Source organism: Pangasianodon hypophthalmus, chromosome 5 (assembly GCF_027358585.1).
Source record: "Pangasianodon hypophthalmus isolate fPanHyp1 chromosome 5, fPanHyp1.pri, whole genome shotgun sequence".
Classification (NCBI taxonomy): Eukaryota; Metazoa; Chordata; class Actinopteri; order Siluriformes; family Pangasiidae; genus Pangasianodon; species Pangasianodon hypophthalmus.
This window is the reverse complement of record NC_069714.1, coordinates 5,917,112-5,933,993: the sequence shown is the minus strand read 5'-3', so window position 1 is coordinate 5,933,993 and position 16,882 is coordinate 5,917,112. Positions and strand designations below refer to the sequence as shown.

Below are 16,882 nucleotides of genomic sequence, written 5' to 3'. Positions count from 1 at the left end.
CAGATAATGCGTCCTAAACGAATACAAACTGAAGACCATTTTTTTTTTTTTTTTTTTTTTTTTTTTTTTTTTTTTTTTTTTAAGAAAGCTTGCCAAAAAGCTGCACAGTAAGTGTACATTCCCACAGGATGATAAAAAAAAAAAAAAAAGTGACATGGTGGCAAGATTTTTATTTTAATGTAGAGCTCTAAGACACCTCGGAAAAGCTTGTGGGGAAGATTGCCAGGTTTCATCAAAATTCCCATCCCAACTGTGACTCAAAAACCGCACAAAGACTCGAGACTACCATAAAATGTTAGAAACGTTAGGAAAAGGTAGACTCTAGCTTCTGCTTTTTCTCAGTCTTTTCGTACGAAAGAAGTTAACAGCGGTGCAGATTTCTGATTTGCAGTATACTATAAGGACAAACGATTATTTCTTCGTTTAGTGTACGGATCTGCCGGGAGGGTGTGTCCATCTTCAAAGAATATGATGCCCGCTGTCTTTTCCAAACATAAATATAAATACGATTGCATGCAAGGACATGTGCGAGCAGACAAAAATACTCAAACTAAAAAAGGACTGGAAACAACAGAATTCATTTAAGCCAAACTCAGCTGAACCAGTCATGCATCCAGGCCAGGTTTCAGGTTGCCAAAGTAAGAGCATGGAGCAGAAAACCTCTCTCAGATGGAGAGTTTGTTTAAATAAATAAATAAATAAATAAATAAATAAATAAAATAAATATAAAATAAATAAAATAAAATTGCTGGCTTCTCTGCACAAGCCTGTCCTGACAAGAAAGATGCTGGGGTGGGGTGAGCCTGTCCACAAGTACAATCACGAAAAGGACTGAAGAAATGGAAAGAAACCTCCATGTCTAGCTATAAAATAAATCTAAAAACCTTTTTCTGCTAGAACTTTTACAAAAGTAAATATGTGCGATACACTGCCCAGCTTCCCATATGTATAGGTCGAGTTTGAGCTCTATGAAGAGCATGGTTCTCTACAAAGCCTTAAGGGTACAACAACAGGACAGGATAATTTTGAGGTTTGCTAAACGATGGAATATTTGAGACTTGGCTGATCAAAGCTCACAACGTGGCAACTCATGGTGCACCCACTACGATCTGCACAACACGAGGCTACTTGGCCTTGTCAATAAAAAGATGGATGAACAAGGCCACTGGTAATTCTAAGAGATTCTGTCCCAGCTAGGCTACTGATGTACTGTACCACACAGAAGTCAGGTGAATGAGTCGTGGCAGAGCTTTGAGACACTTTTTACAAGCCGCTTCCCATGATCAACACGTTACTGACGTGACAGAAATGCTGAGTGGCCTTAATCGGCAGCTTCAAGGCAAAGAAAAACTCATCTGTTACCTGTATTCTCGCTAAAGCATTCAAAATCAAATTTGCACTGCTTCGGAGACAAATACAAGAGGAAAATTTTAGTAATCTTCCTGTGACACTCAAGCTTTCTGCTGAGAAACCAAAAATGCGTGGAAGCATTGGAATTACTAAAGAAGGAGCTTGAGGTGAGATTTGTCTTTTCCAAAACCCATTTCCGGCTGCTTGCCTTGTTATCAGATGATGTTATCAGGAGCTGGTCTGAATTTAGAAGTGTGATGCTCTGAAAGCATCTCCACTCCACTTTCCCGAACATCAAAAAGCATGGTCTCAAGATGTCTACAATCGTCAGAAGCACTTACATCAGCATGCAAACCTTCTCAAGAATGAAATTACTGCAAATGCTGATAAGATCAAGAATTGGTGATGAACATTTGCAGCAGTCATTGAGAGCTTGACATTGACCTTCTCACCACCCTGACAATTCCCCGCTGAGGTAACAGGTACTCGGCTCTCCTACTGATGTTAATGCTGATGTGTTTTTGTTTTTATCAAATGGAAAATATAATCATAGTAGTTGTGGTGTTGGATACAGGGCCCTTTTCTTTCAGATTCTTTCCACTGATATCCACATACACACACATGACAGTAAACAATATAGTATGAAATATTCTATGTGGGCATGATAATAACAGTAGCCTTAATAAATCTAATTACTAAATAAATACATACACTATGGGCACCTGACCATCACATGTGGTTCTTCCCAAAACTGTTGCCACAAAGTTTGAAGCACACAATTGTAAGGAATGTCTTTGTATGCTATAAGCATTAAGATTTCATTTCAGTGGAACTACGAGGCCTAAACCTGCTCCAATATGACAATGCCCCTGTGCACAAAGTGAGTTCCATGAAGACATGGTTTGCCAAGTTTGGTACAAGCACATATGAGTATGATTGATCAGATGTCCATACACTTTTGGCCATATAGTGTATATTCTATAGTCATCAGTATTATATCATGAGATGTAAACTGATTTTAATTGTAAAACTGAGCTGTAAAATAATAACATAACAAGATTGAGCGCAAAAAAAACAGTGACCCGGCCCAGGTGGCAAAAGGTTTTCCCCTGCTTTGGATGAGCCACCTTAATAATAATGGATGTAGTGCTGGCTAACTGTACCAAACTCCTGCGTAGCCAACGATGGTAACTAGTTAACACCGTTAATGACAACTCTACTAATGACATGTAGGCTATTTCGAGTATATGGGTCTCATATCAGGCAATGTTATAATGCCTGCTATTTATTCATCCACTTGTGAGGTAATGTTATCTCTCTTACTGTGGTACATAAAGATGGCACGAGACCACTTTTTCCCATAACACTACCGAAACCTTGAGTATCAGCTAATATCCAGTGTTTTTTTTTTTTTTAACTTCACAGTTCAATTTCACACAAAAATCATGTACACTGTAAACATAATATAATAAAATATAAAGTATAAATATAATAAAATCAATTCTAACAAAAGAAAAACTAGTCAAGTCTCTTTATATGTAAACATTTGCAGCTCCAATTTTTTTTTTTCCCCAAATCCAATTCCAATCTTTGCCATTTGTTATAGGATCCGATATCTGATACGTTTTCTCTGACATCTGATCCACCATTTTTTTTTTATTGGTTTCGAACCGACACAGATACTGGGTATCTGATCAGTGCCAGCTTTAGCAAAAAAAAAAAGCAAATCTTAGGTCATTTTTCCTCTATATCTAAATAACAAAAACCTACCTCATCGGGTGACAACCATGCTATCGCTAACTGAACTCACTAGCCACAGTTAATGTTCACATAAAACGTCAGATGGGGGGAAAATGTGATCTCAGTGACTTTAACCATAAAGTTGAAGATCAGCAACACGTCACCTGGTCTTTCTCCAATCTTCAATTAAAGCATTAATTGTAGTTCTTGACTTCGGCACTGTATCTGCATGATTTTATGCATTGCTCTGCTACCACGTGGCTGACTGGATAACTGCACGAATGAACAGGTGTTCCTATTAAAGTAGCCTGTAGTTCAGGAATGTTTACTTGCATTGCTACAGGAAACCAACCAAACTGCACAACACCATGGGGTGGAGCTCATGTGTCACACTGTCACCCCTCTTTCACCTAGGGTCTCAACACCATTTCAAGCATGTCTGTGCCCACATCTCAAGAAATTTTTTTTTTTTTTTTTAAACTTGTGTTATATGAGATTAGCAGAAAGATTCTGTCTCGAGTGGGTGGCAAAGTTCAAATGACATGACATTCACCCATTCTACTGAAGTGATTTCCTTCTATAATCTCACTCAGGTAGAAAGCGAGGTTTCGAGTATTAACTTTCTGTCAGTTGCTTTCTCAGCATGCATGCTAGTTTCCGGACACGTTTCCACCAGCTTTTCAAATGATAAGATGTGAATCACAGCTGCAACACTAAATAACCATCAACCTAGAAACATGACCAATACTGAGAATGTGACCATGATACCACAGGTGGGGTGCACCCACACACCGTTAGTCCTGAAGAAAGTTTCCCTGTACCTCAGCGAATCTGCCTTTCATTTATAGTGTCCACAATGATGGATAAACAGTTTGAGGGCGGTTTGACGAAAACACAAGATATAAATGATCTCCAGATAACTTGAGACCATTACTGTAATTTAACCTAAATAAATATCCTGATTTCTTTTGCTCTCTAGATTAGCAATGCGGCAAGTCTCTGGTGCATCTGTACATCCCCCCCCCAAAAAAAAGTCTTAGCTATTTTATATTTTTATATATATTATATATATTATATATTATAAATATATTTCAAAATATAATTATATTATTTATATTTGTATTATTTAAAGAGTTTTATGCTTATATTATTATTATTATTATTATTAAAGATTGAAGATTTTGTACTTGTCAAGAAATTTAGACTATTTTGTCCAAAAATATATATATATAGATATATTTTAATTTTAACATCAACATTAAATATTTTAGATATTTTAGAATGGTAACATTTTTGTTTATAAACAAATGGAAGATTTTTTTGTTGTTCATTTCGGGTATAATATTTTATCCTTGTTTCCGCATGCTATTCCTAGACTTGTACAATCCATTTACTTATTTATTTATTTTTTTTTAAATAAGTCATATTCAGAAACTATTCAGTTTTTAGTAATAGAAAACATTTAAGGAATATGGAAATGTCTTTAAATAATTTAATAATGCATAAAAGTGTTCAAGTTAATTAAAGGTATTACAGAGATGCTTAGTGTCAGTACGGTTGTGTGCTGTTTATCCTGATGGTCTTGTACACACCGACCTGTATGACTGGCTGCTTGGGATAGCCTGCATGAAATGCAGCGCTGCCGTTCTGGCCCTCCAGTGCCATTTCTTAGCAGGCAACGTGTAAACCACACAGTCGTCCACACCCTCCTGAAGAAGGTCTATCAGCTGCTTGTGAGAGCCGCCATAGAAAGCCTCCACCAGCAGCACACTCATGGATGAAATCTATAGCAGGATGGAGCGTCCAAATCAAATCGACCTGTAATGACAGAGATTGGGATAGTACACCATAAATCAACCTTAAATATGTTGATATAGTATCAGTACAGCATATCATAAACGAAATGTACAAAATCAAAAAAAAATACACTAATTGAACCTCAGAAGTGAATTATTCGTATTATTTGATATTAATGGAAATACCGTAATGAGTAATGAGACATGACAAATGAGGCGGCATGATGAGGGAATAATAAGTGGGATGTCATTAAACGCTGTATTCGAAAAAAATTTCGCCTACATTCAGTACTTTCCCGGTCGTTTTTGAAGCTCATGGCTGCCATGTGAAACGAAGGGTTAAGTCATAACTGGAAAGCAGAATGAGGTGTATAGTCAAAAACATGATATCAACAGCTGGAAATGAAATGCTGACACAGTGATATTTATCAGACAAACAGGCCTGTAGGTTATGCATCATGGAAAATTGATATTTCTAGCCATTTAGATGATATACAGTCACTCGATGTTACTGTAGGACAAGGTGTTCAGGAGTTGTCTGTGTAAACTCCGTCATTATTATTATTACTAAATAATTAAACATTTTTATTATTAAGAAAATCACAGTGCAAGCTGGAAAGTGGTCTTTTTTTATTGTCAAAAATATACATTTTATATTCCTGATAAAATAACCATTTTCTAAACATATGTAGTAAAATAATGTATGATAATAATTCATCATTTATCATTTAATTGCACTCTGATGGCTTTTCCTTGCTCTGTCAAACCTAGAATACGATTTCTCTAAAGGAAAAGGTTTTCTTAGAGAAAACCAACACGTAATCCCCACTGCCGAAACAAGATAATGACAAACACAACCTATAACAGACCGAAAAAAATAAAAAAAACCTAGAATTACAAACAAACAGCACTTACACTTAGACTGAGTGGTCTGCTACAGCGATCACTCAAAGAAAAGATACTAAGAAAAAAACCCGAATTCAAGTTTTCCGAATTCGACGTGCAGATACAGCTAGTGGGCTTTTCCCCACTTACACCACGCAGTTACCTTCAACACAAGCCCTCCATCTTACACAGGTAGGACAGAACAAACGTTAAGACCTCAAAATGGAGAGAGGAAAGTGAGGGGTTAACGTCAGAGCTCTTACCCACACACGGTGATGCGAGAGGGAAACCCCGCGGTACCAGAGCTCAAGCGATCTAAAGCAGCACCATCATGCCTCACCATGGGTGCTGAATCATTTCTGAACTTCTCTTTAACGATTGCCTCAGCACAACCACTTGATTCACTTTAATGCAAAACTAAAAGCTCAAGGGTGAGAGCAAGAGTTTAAAACACGGTTGTAATATTCAAACACAGTTGTAATACTCATCACTATAGCCTTTATATTCATTATAAATCAGCTACTGTATCTGTGTACGGAATATTGTATGTAAGGGTGAGTCAGAAGAACAATCTTTTTTTTTTATTATTTTTGCATTGTTTAATGCAAACTGGTGTCACAAACATGAATCATTTTTCTTCATAATCTCCATTTCGTTCAGTGCAAATGTTCCAGCTCTTAGCGAGTATCCAGATTACTCTAAAAAAAAAAGACTGATTCAATTCTATTTTGCTAATTTAGTAAATTTGAAAAAACAAAAGGTTTTCATTTGACTCATCCTCAACATAAATGTTGGATGGCCAATAAAGGTAAGCAATATAACAAAAAAGTCATAAAAATATCACAACATTTTCAGACACTTTTACAATATAGGTTATGACATAATATTTATATATTATTGTTATAAATCACAATATTTACATTTGGTAACAAACTACCAGCAACACACTAGCAGCACCACCACACGAACACCAACAATGGTTTCAATGATATTTACAGTTCACAAACTATTAATTATTCAAACAAGAAAGAAGGACAAATTAAAGGTGGATGAATTGTTGATTAATTCTCTATAACAACTGCACTGACAATAGGAAACAAATCGCAGGTTTACTTTATCGTTTCTATAGTAACAACTAACAGACTTGGATTTGGACTGACACACCGATTTAAGCCAAGGATTTAAATAAATCAAGGTAACAACTGAGTATTTTCTGATTATAACTGATTATAATTCGATCCTTAATTATTCTAATTGATTAGAAATCAATTGGCTTGTAAAAATAATTCATATTTTTAAAGTGGTGTGTGAATCATTTAATAAGCTAGCAAGATGATTTGCCCTGAACTCTGATACTTTACTCTTCTCTAGTAAACAGTAGGCCTGCGCCAGATTCTCAACAACGTTGCTCACATATCGATCAGAGGCTACTAAATTAAATGAAGATGAATAAAGATAAATAAATAATGATTCAGCGGAATTAGGGCTAGGCGATATACCGATTTAATATTGATATCATGATAAATTATGTCATTATTCGCTTCATTGAGATATCATGGCTATCATGATGTTTTCTTATAAATGTTTTATGTTGTTTTTTTTTAAATAACAATTACAAACTCGGGAAGCAGATTTGATAACGTTCTACTGCTTTCAAGCATTAAATTTGTTAAATGTAATAGTTTTAACACATTTTTATATATTTTTTTCATCCTTTCAAGCATTCATTTATTTCTGTTCACATTAAATTAAAAAGTGTTTTTATTTTTATTAATATTTGTTACGATTTTTATTATTTTTTTAAATGCAATACGACTAACGTTTTGCTTTTGAGATACAGTGGGGTCCAAAAGTCTGAGAGCACTAGTGAAAATGCTTCTATTTTGCATTCTTTTGTGATTTAATATAACAGTTTTCATCACAAATTTTATTATTCACAACAACTTTAGTGAAAAGTAGAATATTTGAAATATTCACATGAATTTCAGAGTTTCTTAGTATTTGGTATGTCCTCTTTATTGCTTTATTGACAGCGTGCGCTCGAGCTGGCGTGGACTCCACAAGTTTGTGAAAAACCTTATGATCCATTTTAGATCAAATCCATCAGAGTGTCGTCTGAACACATGCTTCAGTAGAAGAGATTAGACATGAGGAACATCTGACCTTGTAATTGTACAAAGCAGTTAACATGGTCAATATCACACATTTTCTTACTTTTAAATAGGGACCTAGAAATATCGCAAAATCTTGAATTTTAAATATTCAACATATTGAACATTTACTTTCTTTGTTTCACATATTTTCAAAATTCTAAAAACTTTCTGTTTATTTCCAAATTTAATGAAAAAAATCCCAGATTTTCAAAGTGGTCTCAGACTTTTGGACCCCACTGTATATCAAGCATCGCAGGAAAGTACATAAATAACATGATATGATATTTTTGTCATATTGCGTGCCCCTAAGTGGGATCATCAAACACTGAACTGTTGCCTTGTGAATCGAAATCGTATCTTAAGCCTACACATTTGTATCGCACATAAACAGTTTTTTTATTGTGTAATTATTAATAGGGTGACGCTTTCTGTAAGGAAGTGTTTAACAGTTTTGGAAGGAGTCTTCATTGTCAGAGCTAAATAGTTTCCTTTACACCATGTCATCATCAGTAAAGAGCACTTTGCGGTTTATCAGTAACATGCCAATCTTTTTTTTTTTTTTTTTTTTTAATTAAATTCAAATAGAGAATGTGAATGGAGTGAAGTGGCTGTAATTTCCACTCCCTGCTTAAGGCATACGTACTGCTCACATACTCCGGTTTAGCCTCACCATTAGTAGTTTTAACTAACAATTTGTACTTGATCATTGTTTTTTTTTTTTTTTTTACTGTATTTGAGAGGATACATAAAAATTATGGGCTGTTAGCATGTGTTACACTGTCATGAGAGAGAACACAGATGCTCAGAGTTTCTAAAAAGCAGCTCCTTCCTCCTTGGGCAAAATCGCCCCGTCTCTCATTCAGTCTAATTAAAGCGCTGATGCATTGTGACATTATTTATCCTGATATCAACGTCATACCGTCACATGACACAGCCTTAATAACAAAAAAATGTCTGTAAAAATGAGTCATTTGTCTGTATGGACTGTACAGTTGGAGTAACCCGGAGTGTGAGAAAGCACTGTACACACAAACAAGTGCAAATAAAAAGCTGTTATATTATTATACACATGTGATTCATCTGATTAAAACAAATCAAATCAAACAAGATTAACATCAGTTGTTCTGAAGTAACATATGAAGTTCCAGACTATGTAAAAGCCTGGTGTCTTTCTTCAACTCTCCACATTCTCATTTATTAAGGAGATGAGGTAATCTCTAATCCAGAAGAAATGTAAGATTTTATCTAATTCTGAGAACACAAGAGGAAGATGATACGCTTTTGACAGTTGGAGCCTTGGGGGTGTAAAAACTCTGAGGACGTGGTTGACACACGTACAGGACGGGCACCTTGGAACATCACATGATCATACCCGATTAAACCTATCAGCGGCAGCGAGTGTGTCGGTGCTCTATAAGCAGTACGGCGAGCGTGGCACTGCCCAGCGACAAGCGTCAAAAAAATACATGGCGCACTGGAGCGTGCCAGCTAGCGCTCGACACCTCATTTTAACAGCCTCCAGCCATCCGTAGATGTCTTTGGACTGTGTGTGTGTGTGTCTTATCATCTACAATGGAGTGTGATAAGGTTTGAGGAGGCCTAAAGTGATATGGTCTTTCTGGAGGGTTAATCCAGCTTGAACGATAGATCTGATTAAACACTCCCCCGCGGTGGAGAGAGCGGCCGAGTGAAGCAGAGGCTCATAACGCAAAATTACACTTGAAGAATAAGGAGAACTAAAACACTCACACACACACACACACACATACGCCTAAAGCACCCTTTGTGCTGGATAATGAGTTTCCCAACATAATGTGTTAAATCTCAATTAATATTAGCAATACTAAACCAACAGTATGTTTCATAACAAAATTAACAAGAATCACAAATAATACCATTTAGAGTGTATCAGCGTGGCACATTCACATGATGAGTTCATTTTTAATAGTTTCAATCCACAATTCTCGACTCTGATCACTCATTTTCCCTCACTGCAGCGAGTTTCATATTAATGCGCTCATTCTAATACGTTTTTTTTTTCTTTTGTTTTGTATTTTTAATACAACAGCTCATTCACAGGGACTTGTGAAAGGGCAGACACTTCACATCAGCAAAACCTAATTAAAAAACAGATAAAAAAAAAAAATACATATATATATATATATATATATATATATAAAATCATTTATACAGTAAGGTTTTGAGAAGTTTAGTTAACGTTTATGGAAGGAGTCTCCAGCGTCAGTGCTTCAGGACAGAGGGTGGTGCGTTTTTGGGCATCTCGGTAACAAGCTGAATTTTGCCCATGTTATTAACTTCAAGAGAAAGTGAAGGAACGACTGTTTAAAGCTGCTATACGAAGCACCAAGGTGATAACTTGTTTCGTGGATGTTTTATAACATTAAATGTAACTATGCATAGATCAAAAAAAGTTTCATTTATAGCAAATTAAAAAATTGTAATCTTTGTCAAATTGCTGTGGAATAAGAGGATTAACACTTCGGAGTGTTCTGATAAAGGAAAATAATCGACTTCGCGCTGGTAATAGTGATTAGTACACAGTTATGACTATGACAGCACACATTGTTGTGTTTTATTCCTTACATAATGTAAAAGTTTTGCTTCGCTGGTTGTCAGTTGGCAGTGTTACTTGATATTTTAAAAAAAAAAAAATTTAAAGACATTTTTAAAGAAAATAGTTTTCCTAAAAAAACTCCTTAAAATTCCAAGTGATAATTTATTTTTTAAAATAATGATGGTTATCGTGCTGTAATTTTAACTATTACCAAAAAGAACTTGAATAACATCTGATTAGGAATGTGTGTATGTTTAAAGAAGCACTGCTTTACAAAAATGTGAATCCTGTTTTGAGTACTGAGCTCTCTCAGGCGTTATTTCCAAATCATTGCTCTACAAGCAAGCGAGTTTTATGTAATGGCGTGAAACTGAGATCCATGACATTGCAATTTCAGCTATTACTTTGGCTGCTGTGTGCAATAACCTGCACAAGTGAATCACAGTTCACACACTTTTGACCCTGAAAAGAAAAGCATGGAAGGGGAAACACGGGTACTGGCACATATTTACTCAAAACCGTAGCAGAACAGAGAATTCACAAGGTTTTGTGTAACAGTACCGATCTATATGGATCTTTCCTCTTTAGATTCCAATTCACCAAAACTGGTTTCCTTGTTTAAACTTTTTTGCATCACCTCACACTCAATATGTGAGGCAGAATGCTTCAGCAAGGATGATATAAATAGGTCAAGAAAATTTTTTTCTACAACAGTGACGTGAGGCTACATGCACTGGTTTAATGAATGCTGCTAAGACGTCACGTCTTCAACCACAAGCCATGGTGAGTGGCATCTCAATCAGCTAAAACAGTACTGTAAGCCCCGAAAAAAAAAAGCGTTGAGTAATTTGTTCCTGAAACCCTCTCATTCAGACTGACACTGACATTTCTGTCGAGTTCAATACGCTGAACGAAGGGCACAAGGCGCGTTTCCAAACTCTTTTGATCTAGCATTATAAGAGCACGGAAAAGCTCACATTTTCCACGGATTAAGCTCTCAAATGGAGTGAAGTGCCGAGAAAAGTGACTTCTCCTTCATTTAATTGGAGACACGAGTCGCGTCGTCGTTCACTACATCAGAGGCTTTGTGTGAACGCTAATCATCAAAGAGGAGCTATTGAAGGAGAGCAGGGCTGTAATTACATACTAACACATACATGCTAATCATCACACACTCACAGAAGAGCAGACGTGTACAGCAGTGACGGTTAAATCAGATAATCAAATCTGATTTTGGCCAAACCACGCTAAAGTATGGATTAGGGAAGATGTGATAATATAAGGTATTAAATATAATTTTAATGCTACTCTTCCCAAACACTAAAACGTCAAATCCCTTTATGTTCATGTCAAATACGTGACTGCTCATTTCCTTCAAGTGTAGAAGTGTAGTCATAGCTACAGTGGGTCACAGGAAATCACAAAACACAACCCCAAAACTAATACAACACCACAACGAAGCCGAAAAAAAAAAACGCAAACAGCAAAATCATAAAAACATCAACATGTTCAGTAAAGATTAAACCTCTGTTTTTTTTTTTTAATTTAATATTGACATGTTTCTGAATTTTGTGTTGTTTTTGATTTTGCTGTTGTATCATCTCATAAAGGGGTGAGTAATACGACAAAAACAATATCATATCACAATATTAGAGGACATTTCTACGATGCATGTTATGTTTAAGTAACAACACAGTCGCAATTGTGCAGTTCTACAGTGTTTCGCCTGATATTCAGTATAACCGCACGATTGCGAGTGCGATATTGCTTTTATACAACAGTTCTATAAACAAGAAATTAATATCGAGCAAGTGACATTTCAGATACAATATGACCGAATGTTATGTTTATTTGACTCTTCGGAAATCGATCCCGAAGAAGATACACTTGCTTTATAGCAAATGGACAGCTAGCTAGCTCACGTTGATTAGTACATTCCTGTTAAGGCTGCTTCCTGTGAAATTGGCTTCCCTTCTTCCTTGTCATCTTCATCTGACAAGCTTTCATATTTGATGATGTTGCTAACTCTACTGTAGTAACTGTTTCAGAGGGACTATAAAAAATGTACAAAAAATATTTAACACTGAAATAAAATTACAAATCTGAAAATATTGTTAATATTTTACAATCTTGAAGATGAAGTACAACATTTTCAAATCAAATCAGATGCAGACGATTCCTGTCAGCTTGTAATTAAATGTACAAATTAAATTCAACTACAGTATCCAAGATATCTCAGAAAATCATACTGTGACACAATTTATCACGATTTCGATATTTTAGCATCATATCGTCAAGTCCTAACCCGCGATATCTCCAAAAATCGTACTGTGACACAATTTATCATGATATCGATATTATATCATTCGACCCAACCCTGATCACATACATGATTCACATACGTGAAGCATACACGGCACGTGTATGACCGCTGTTATCAAACCAGATGCCATTATTGTGCAAACTGCACGAGATCAAAAAGGCATTAATGCTGGGCTGAGTGACCACTTAATGAATTACATAGGACAAATTCCATGCAAGTGTCTGCACTGCAGCTTTGTTGTGGTGTCTTTCATTTGCTGTTTAGTGTAAATGTCACAGGAAACAAAGTCAGCCAGTCTGTGACCTTCACAACAGCCTGCTGAAAATATGACACACATCACTACAACACGGGTGTCAGCAATTCATCAAAACACAAAATTAAACTGCTCGTCTAAACATGTAAATATATTACGTCAGTGAGGTGATGGATCTGGACCACACAGACATCTCAGCGAAAAGGATAAGCCACACAATTCAGTGTCAATAAGCTATTAATAGTAATGTCTAAGTAAGGTGAGGAATAGTGAAGCATAGAGCAGAGCTATAATAAACACACATGTAGTTAACTAAACTGGGCTGAATGTACAATATCTTTCAAATATGGCAGATTACGAAGCTAAATGCTAGACACCCTGGATGGGATACCAGTACATCTCACACACACAGTCACACTTAGGGGCAATCAATCCACCTATTATCATGTTTTTGGGAGGTCAGAGGAACCTACATATGAACACGAGGAGAACATTCATAACTCCACGCAGACAGTAACCCAAGCTCAGGAAAGCACCATGCAGCTGTGAGGAAGAATCACTACCCACTGCACCACCGTGCCATGCTTGAAATTAGCAACGCGTAATTAATGCAATGGTAACAGTTGTAATCATAACAACATTAACATATATGTAATGTTAACTTTAGTCAATTTGGCTTACAAAGCAAAGCATACACTATATGGCCAAAAGAGTGTACACACCTGACCAGGTGCTTGTTGAACATCCCATTCCAGATTTAGTTCCTCTTTGCTGTTATAATACGCTCCACTCTTCTGGGAAGGCTTTCCACCAGATTTTGGAGCGTGGCTGTGGGGATTTGTGATCATTCAGCTACAAGAGCATTAGTGAGGTCAGGTACTGATGTTGGTGAGGAGGTCTGGGGTTCAATCGGTGTTCCAGTTCATCCCAAAGGTGTTCAGTGGGGTTGAGGTCAGGGCTCTGTGCAGGACACTCGAGTTCTTCCACTCCAACCTTCACACACCATGTCTTCATGAAGCTCGCTTTGTGCACAGGGGCATTGTCATGTCATGTCTTAGTTCCAGAGAAGGAAAATTGTAATGCTACAGCATACAACGACATTCTAGACAATTCTGTGCTTCAAACTTTGTGGCAACGGCATGGGGACAGACCTGTCAGAGTGCCCATGCTGACCTCTGTGCACTGCCTAAAGCAGCTACATTAGGCACGTGAGCATCACAACTAGACCATGGAGCAATGGAAGAAGGTGGCCTGGTCTGATGAATCATGTTTTCTTTTACATCATGTGGACGGCCCGGTGTGTGCGTGTCGATTTCATGGGGAAGAGATGGCACCAGGATGCACTGTGGGAAGAAGGCAAGCTGGTGAAAGCAGTGTGATGCTCTGGGCAATGTTCTGCTGGGAAACTTTGGGTTCTGGCATTCATGTGGATGTTACTTTGACATGTACCACCTACCTAAACATTGCTGCAGATCAAGTACACCCCTTCATGGCAACGGTATTCCCTAATGGCAGTGGCTTCTTTCAGCAGGATATTGCGCCCAGCAGCACTGCAAAAATTGTTCAGGAATGGTTTGAGGAACACGACAAAGAGTTCATGGTGTTGACCCTTGATCTCCAAATTCCCCAGATCTCAATCCGATTGAGCATCTGTGGGATGTGCTGGACAAACAAGTCCGATCCTTGGAGGCCCCACCTCACAACTTACAGGACTTAAAGGATCTGCTGCTAACGTCTAGGTGCCATAACAGCTCTGACCCATCGAGGCATGGACTCCACAAGACCTCTGAAGGAGGTCACACCTTCAGAGGTCTCCACAGCACACCTTCAGAGGTCTTGTGGAGTCCATGCCTCGATGGGTCAGGGCTGTTATGGCAGCATAAGGGGGATCTACACAATATTAGGCAGGTGGTCATAATGTTATTTCTCATACACCTCGATCAGCCATATGACCACAAATGCACGATACAGCTTGAAAACCACATAAGCTAGGACAAATCAATACACAATGGTTAATAAGCATGATTTTCAACGTGGGACATTGTGCGTCCACTGTTTCTCACAATGACCACAACTGAATGATTATAAACTGAAATGTTACTCACACGAATATCATGAGGTCAACAGTTTAGTGTAATGTAAAGAGTTCCCATACTTTTATATATATTCTGCCTTTTCCATTAAATGTGTTGTAAAAGTGACGTAGCGTGCCACAGCGTCTAAGTAACTGATAACTGATTACTTTAATCCATGTATCATGTCCACACATCATGACATTTGCACTGTTTTTGATACCATGCGTTTAACTTAACCCTACCTCATTATTTCCCTTTGCACTACATACTTAATGCTACGTGATGTTTTGCACTTCTGGTTAGATGCAAAGTGCATTTCGTTGGCTTTGCACTTGTTCTCTGCTCAGTGACTATATACATACATATATATACACACATATATATATATATATAATAGACTAAAAGTAGATCCTAAACTTTTGAAAAGTTTTTTTTTTTTTTAATTATTATTTTGTAAAAATTCAAACAGTGAATTTCTGCCCTCTGCATATGCCATTTATCTACACATGCTCCCTTCTCTACTTAGATAAATATAACACAGGGGTAGTGACTATAACTACGATCATTAATACTGCAAATGTACTGTATAACAAATTTAAACAAATCTGTAGCTTCAAAGTCATTTACTGAAATTTTGCTATTGGCGTCTATCAAGTTCACAGCTCACACCAGAGGAACCATAAAATGTCTCTGACTCTGCAACCTTTTTGTCCTCTCTCTAACCCTACATTACATTCTCATTCCCTCACTTTTATCTAAAGTACTTCACAAGCCAGACAAGCGCGATCCAAGCACCTAGCATGGTGGCACAAGCACATACACAACTGCTCTATCAAGCATTATGACATAGTCTTTTTTTTTTTTTAAAGTGTGCCAGTCTTAATAACTGTTGATTTCTGTGATGCACCCTGCCTTCAGGACACTCAGAAGTCACAACAATTATCTCACTATGAGTCACAGTGAGAAACGCACACAGGTTTATGCCCACTTTCAATTTGCATAATGCAAAACACTGTGCTAATTTCCATAAAGTATACAACACGATAACATCCGAGACTACTTTCGAATCGTGCCTTGAAGCTTTGGGGAATCTTACAATTTGCATGCTTATTGTAACAGGAAAGGAGTCTTCTAGTCACAATTATCTCAAATGTATTACAAGATTATCTGAAGTTGGTGGCTGGTATTGGAGAGGGTGGCATTCTTTGAGAAATGAGTAATTATCGAACTCAGCACTGATATATACCGAGTTTCTAGTTTCATCTCATCGTCTTATCAGATGAACCTAAACTGTAGATGCCTTTGTATCGTGTCCATCAGCAGAAAGGGACTGGTACAGGACCACTCCCGTCCAGACGTAATGTAGGAGGTGGATCATTCTCGGCACTGACACTGACACCGTAGTGTGTATCCTATCAGGTACAGCACTACAAACACACACGGACACTATCAGACACATATACCTCCAGGGTCTTTCGACAAACTCATAAACGATGACTAATTATACCACAGCGCTGTTGAACTATCAAAGGCCTTGATTAATTTTCCACAGCAGCAGCTCTGACAGAAGTGCCGGCTATAATTCAAGTCGTGGGTTTATATCATATATGTGCTCGTAATTATACAATATATCATTTCTATAGTAACGTATGATCTTATAGTGGACGCTCCAAATACACTGATTTTTTTTTTTTTTTAAGTTTGTAATTGTTCACGAGGAGACGTTTATTTA

General features: G+C 37.1%; 1 protein-coding gene across 4 annotated transcripts in view; it reads right to left on the bottom strand.

The window, feature by feature from the left end:
- gtdc1 (glycosyltransferase-like domain containing 1) overlaps nt 1-16,882 on the bottom strand; it is a 45,779-nt gene that overhangs the window by 27,091 nt on the left and 1,806 nt on the right. For 2 of the 4 annotated variants that reach the window (XM_026927868.3, XM_026927873.3), the window contains exon 2: nt 4,687-4,908. In XM_026927868.3, the coding sequence (XP_026783669.3) occupies nt 4,687-4,865 (179 nt within the window). In that variant the 5' untranslated portion in view covers nt 4,866-4,908. Of the gene's footprint in view, nt 1-4,686; nt 4,909-5,169; nt 5,237-13,797; nt 14,419-14,531; nt 14,626-16,882 lie in introns of all 4 variants that reach the window. The other 2 variants (XM_053234249.1, XM_034304918.2) reach the window with 2 other exon arrangements.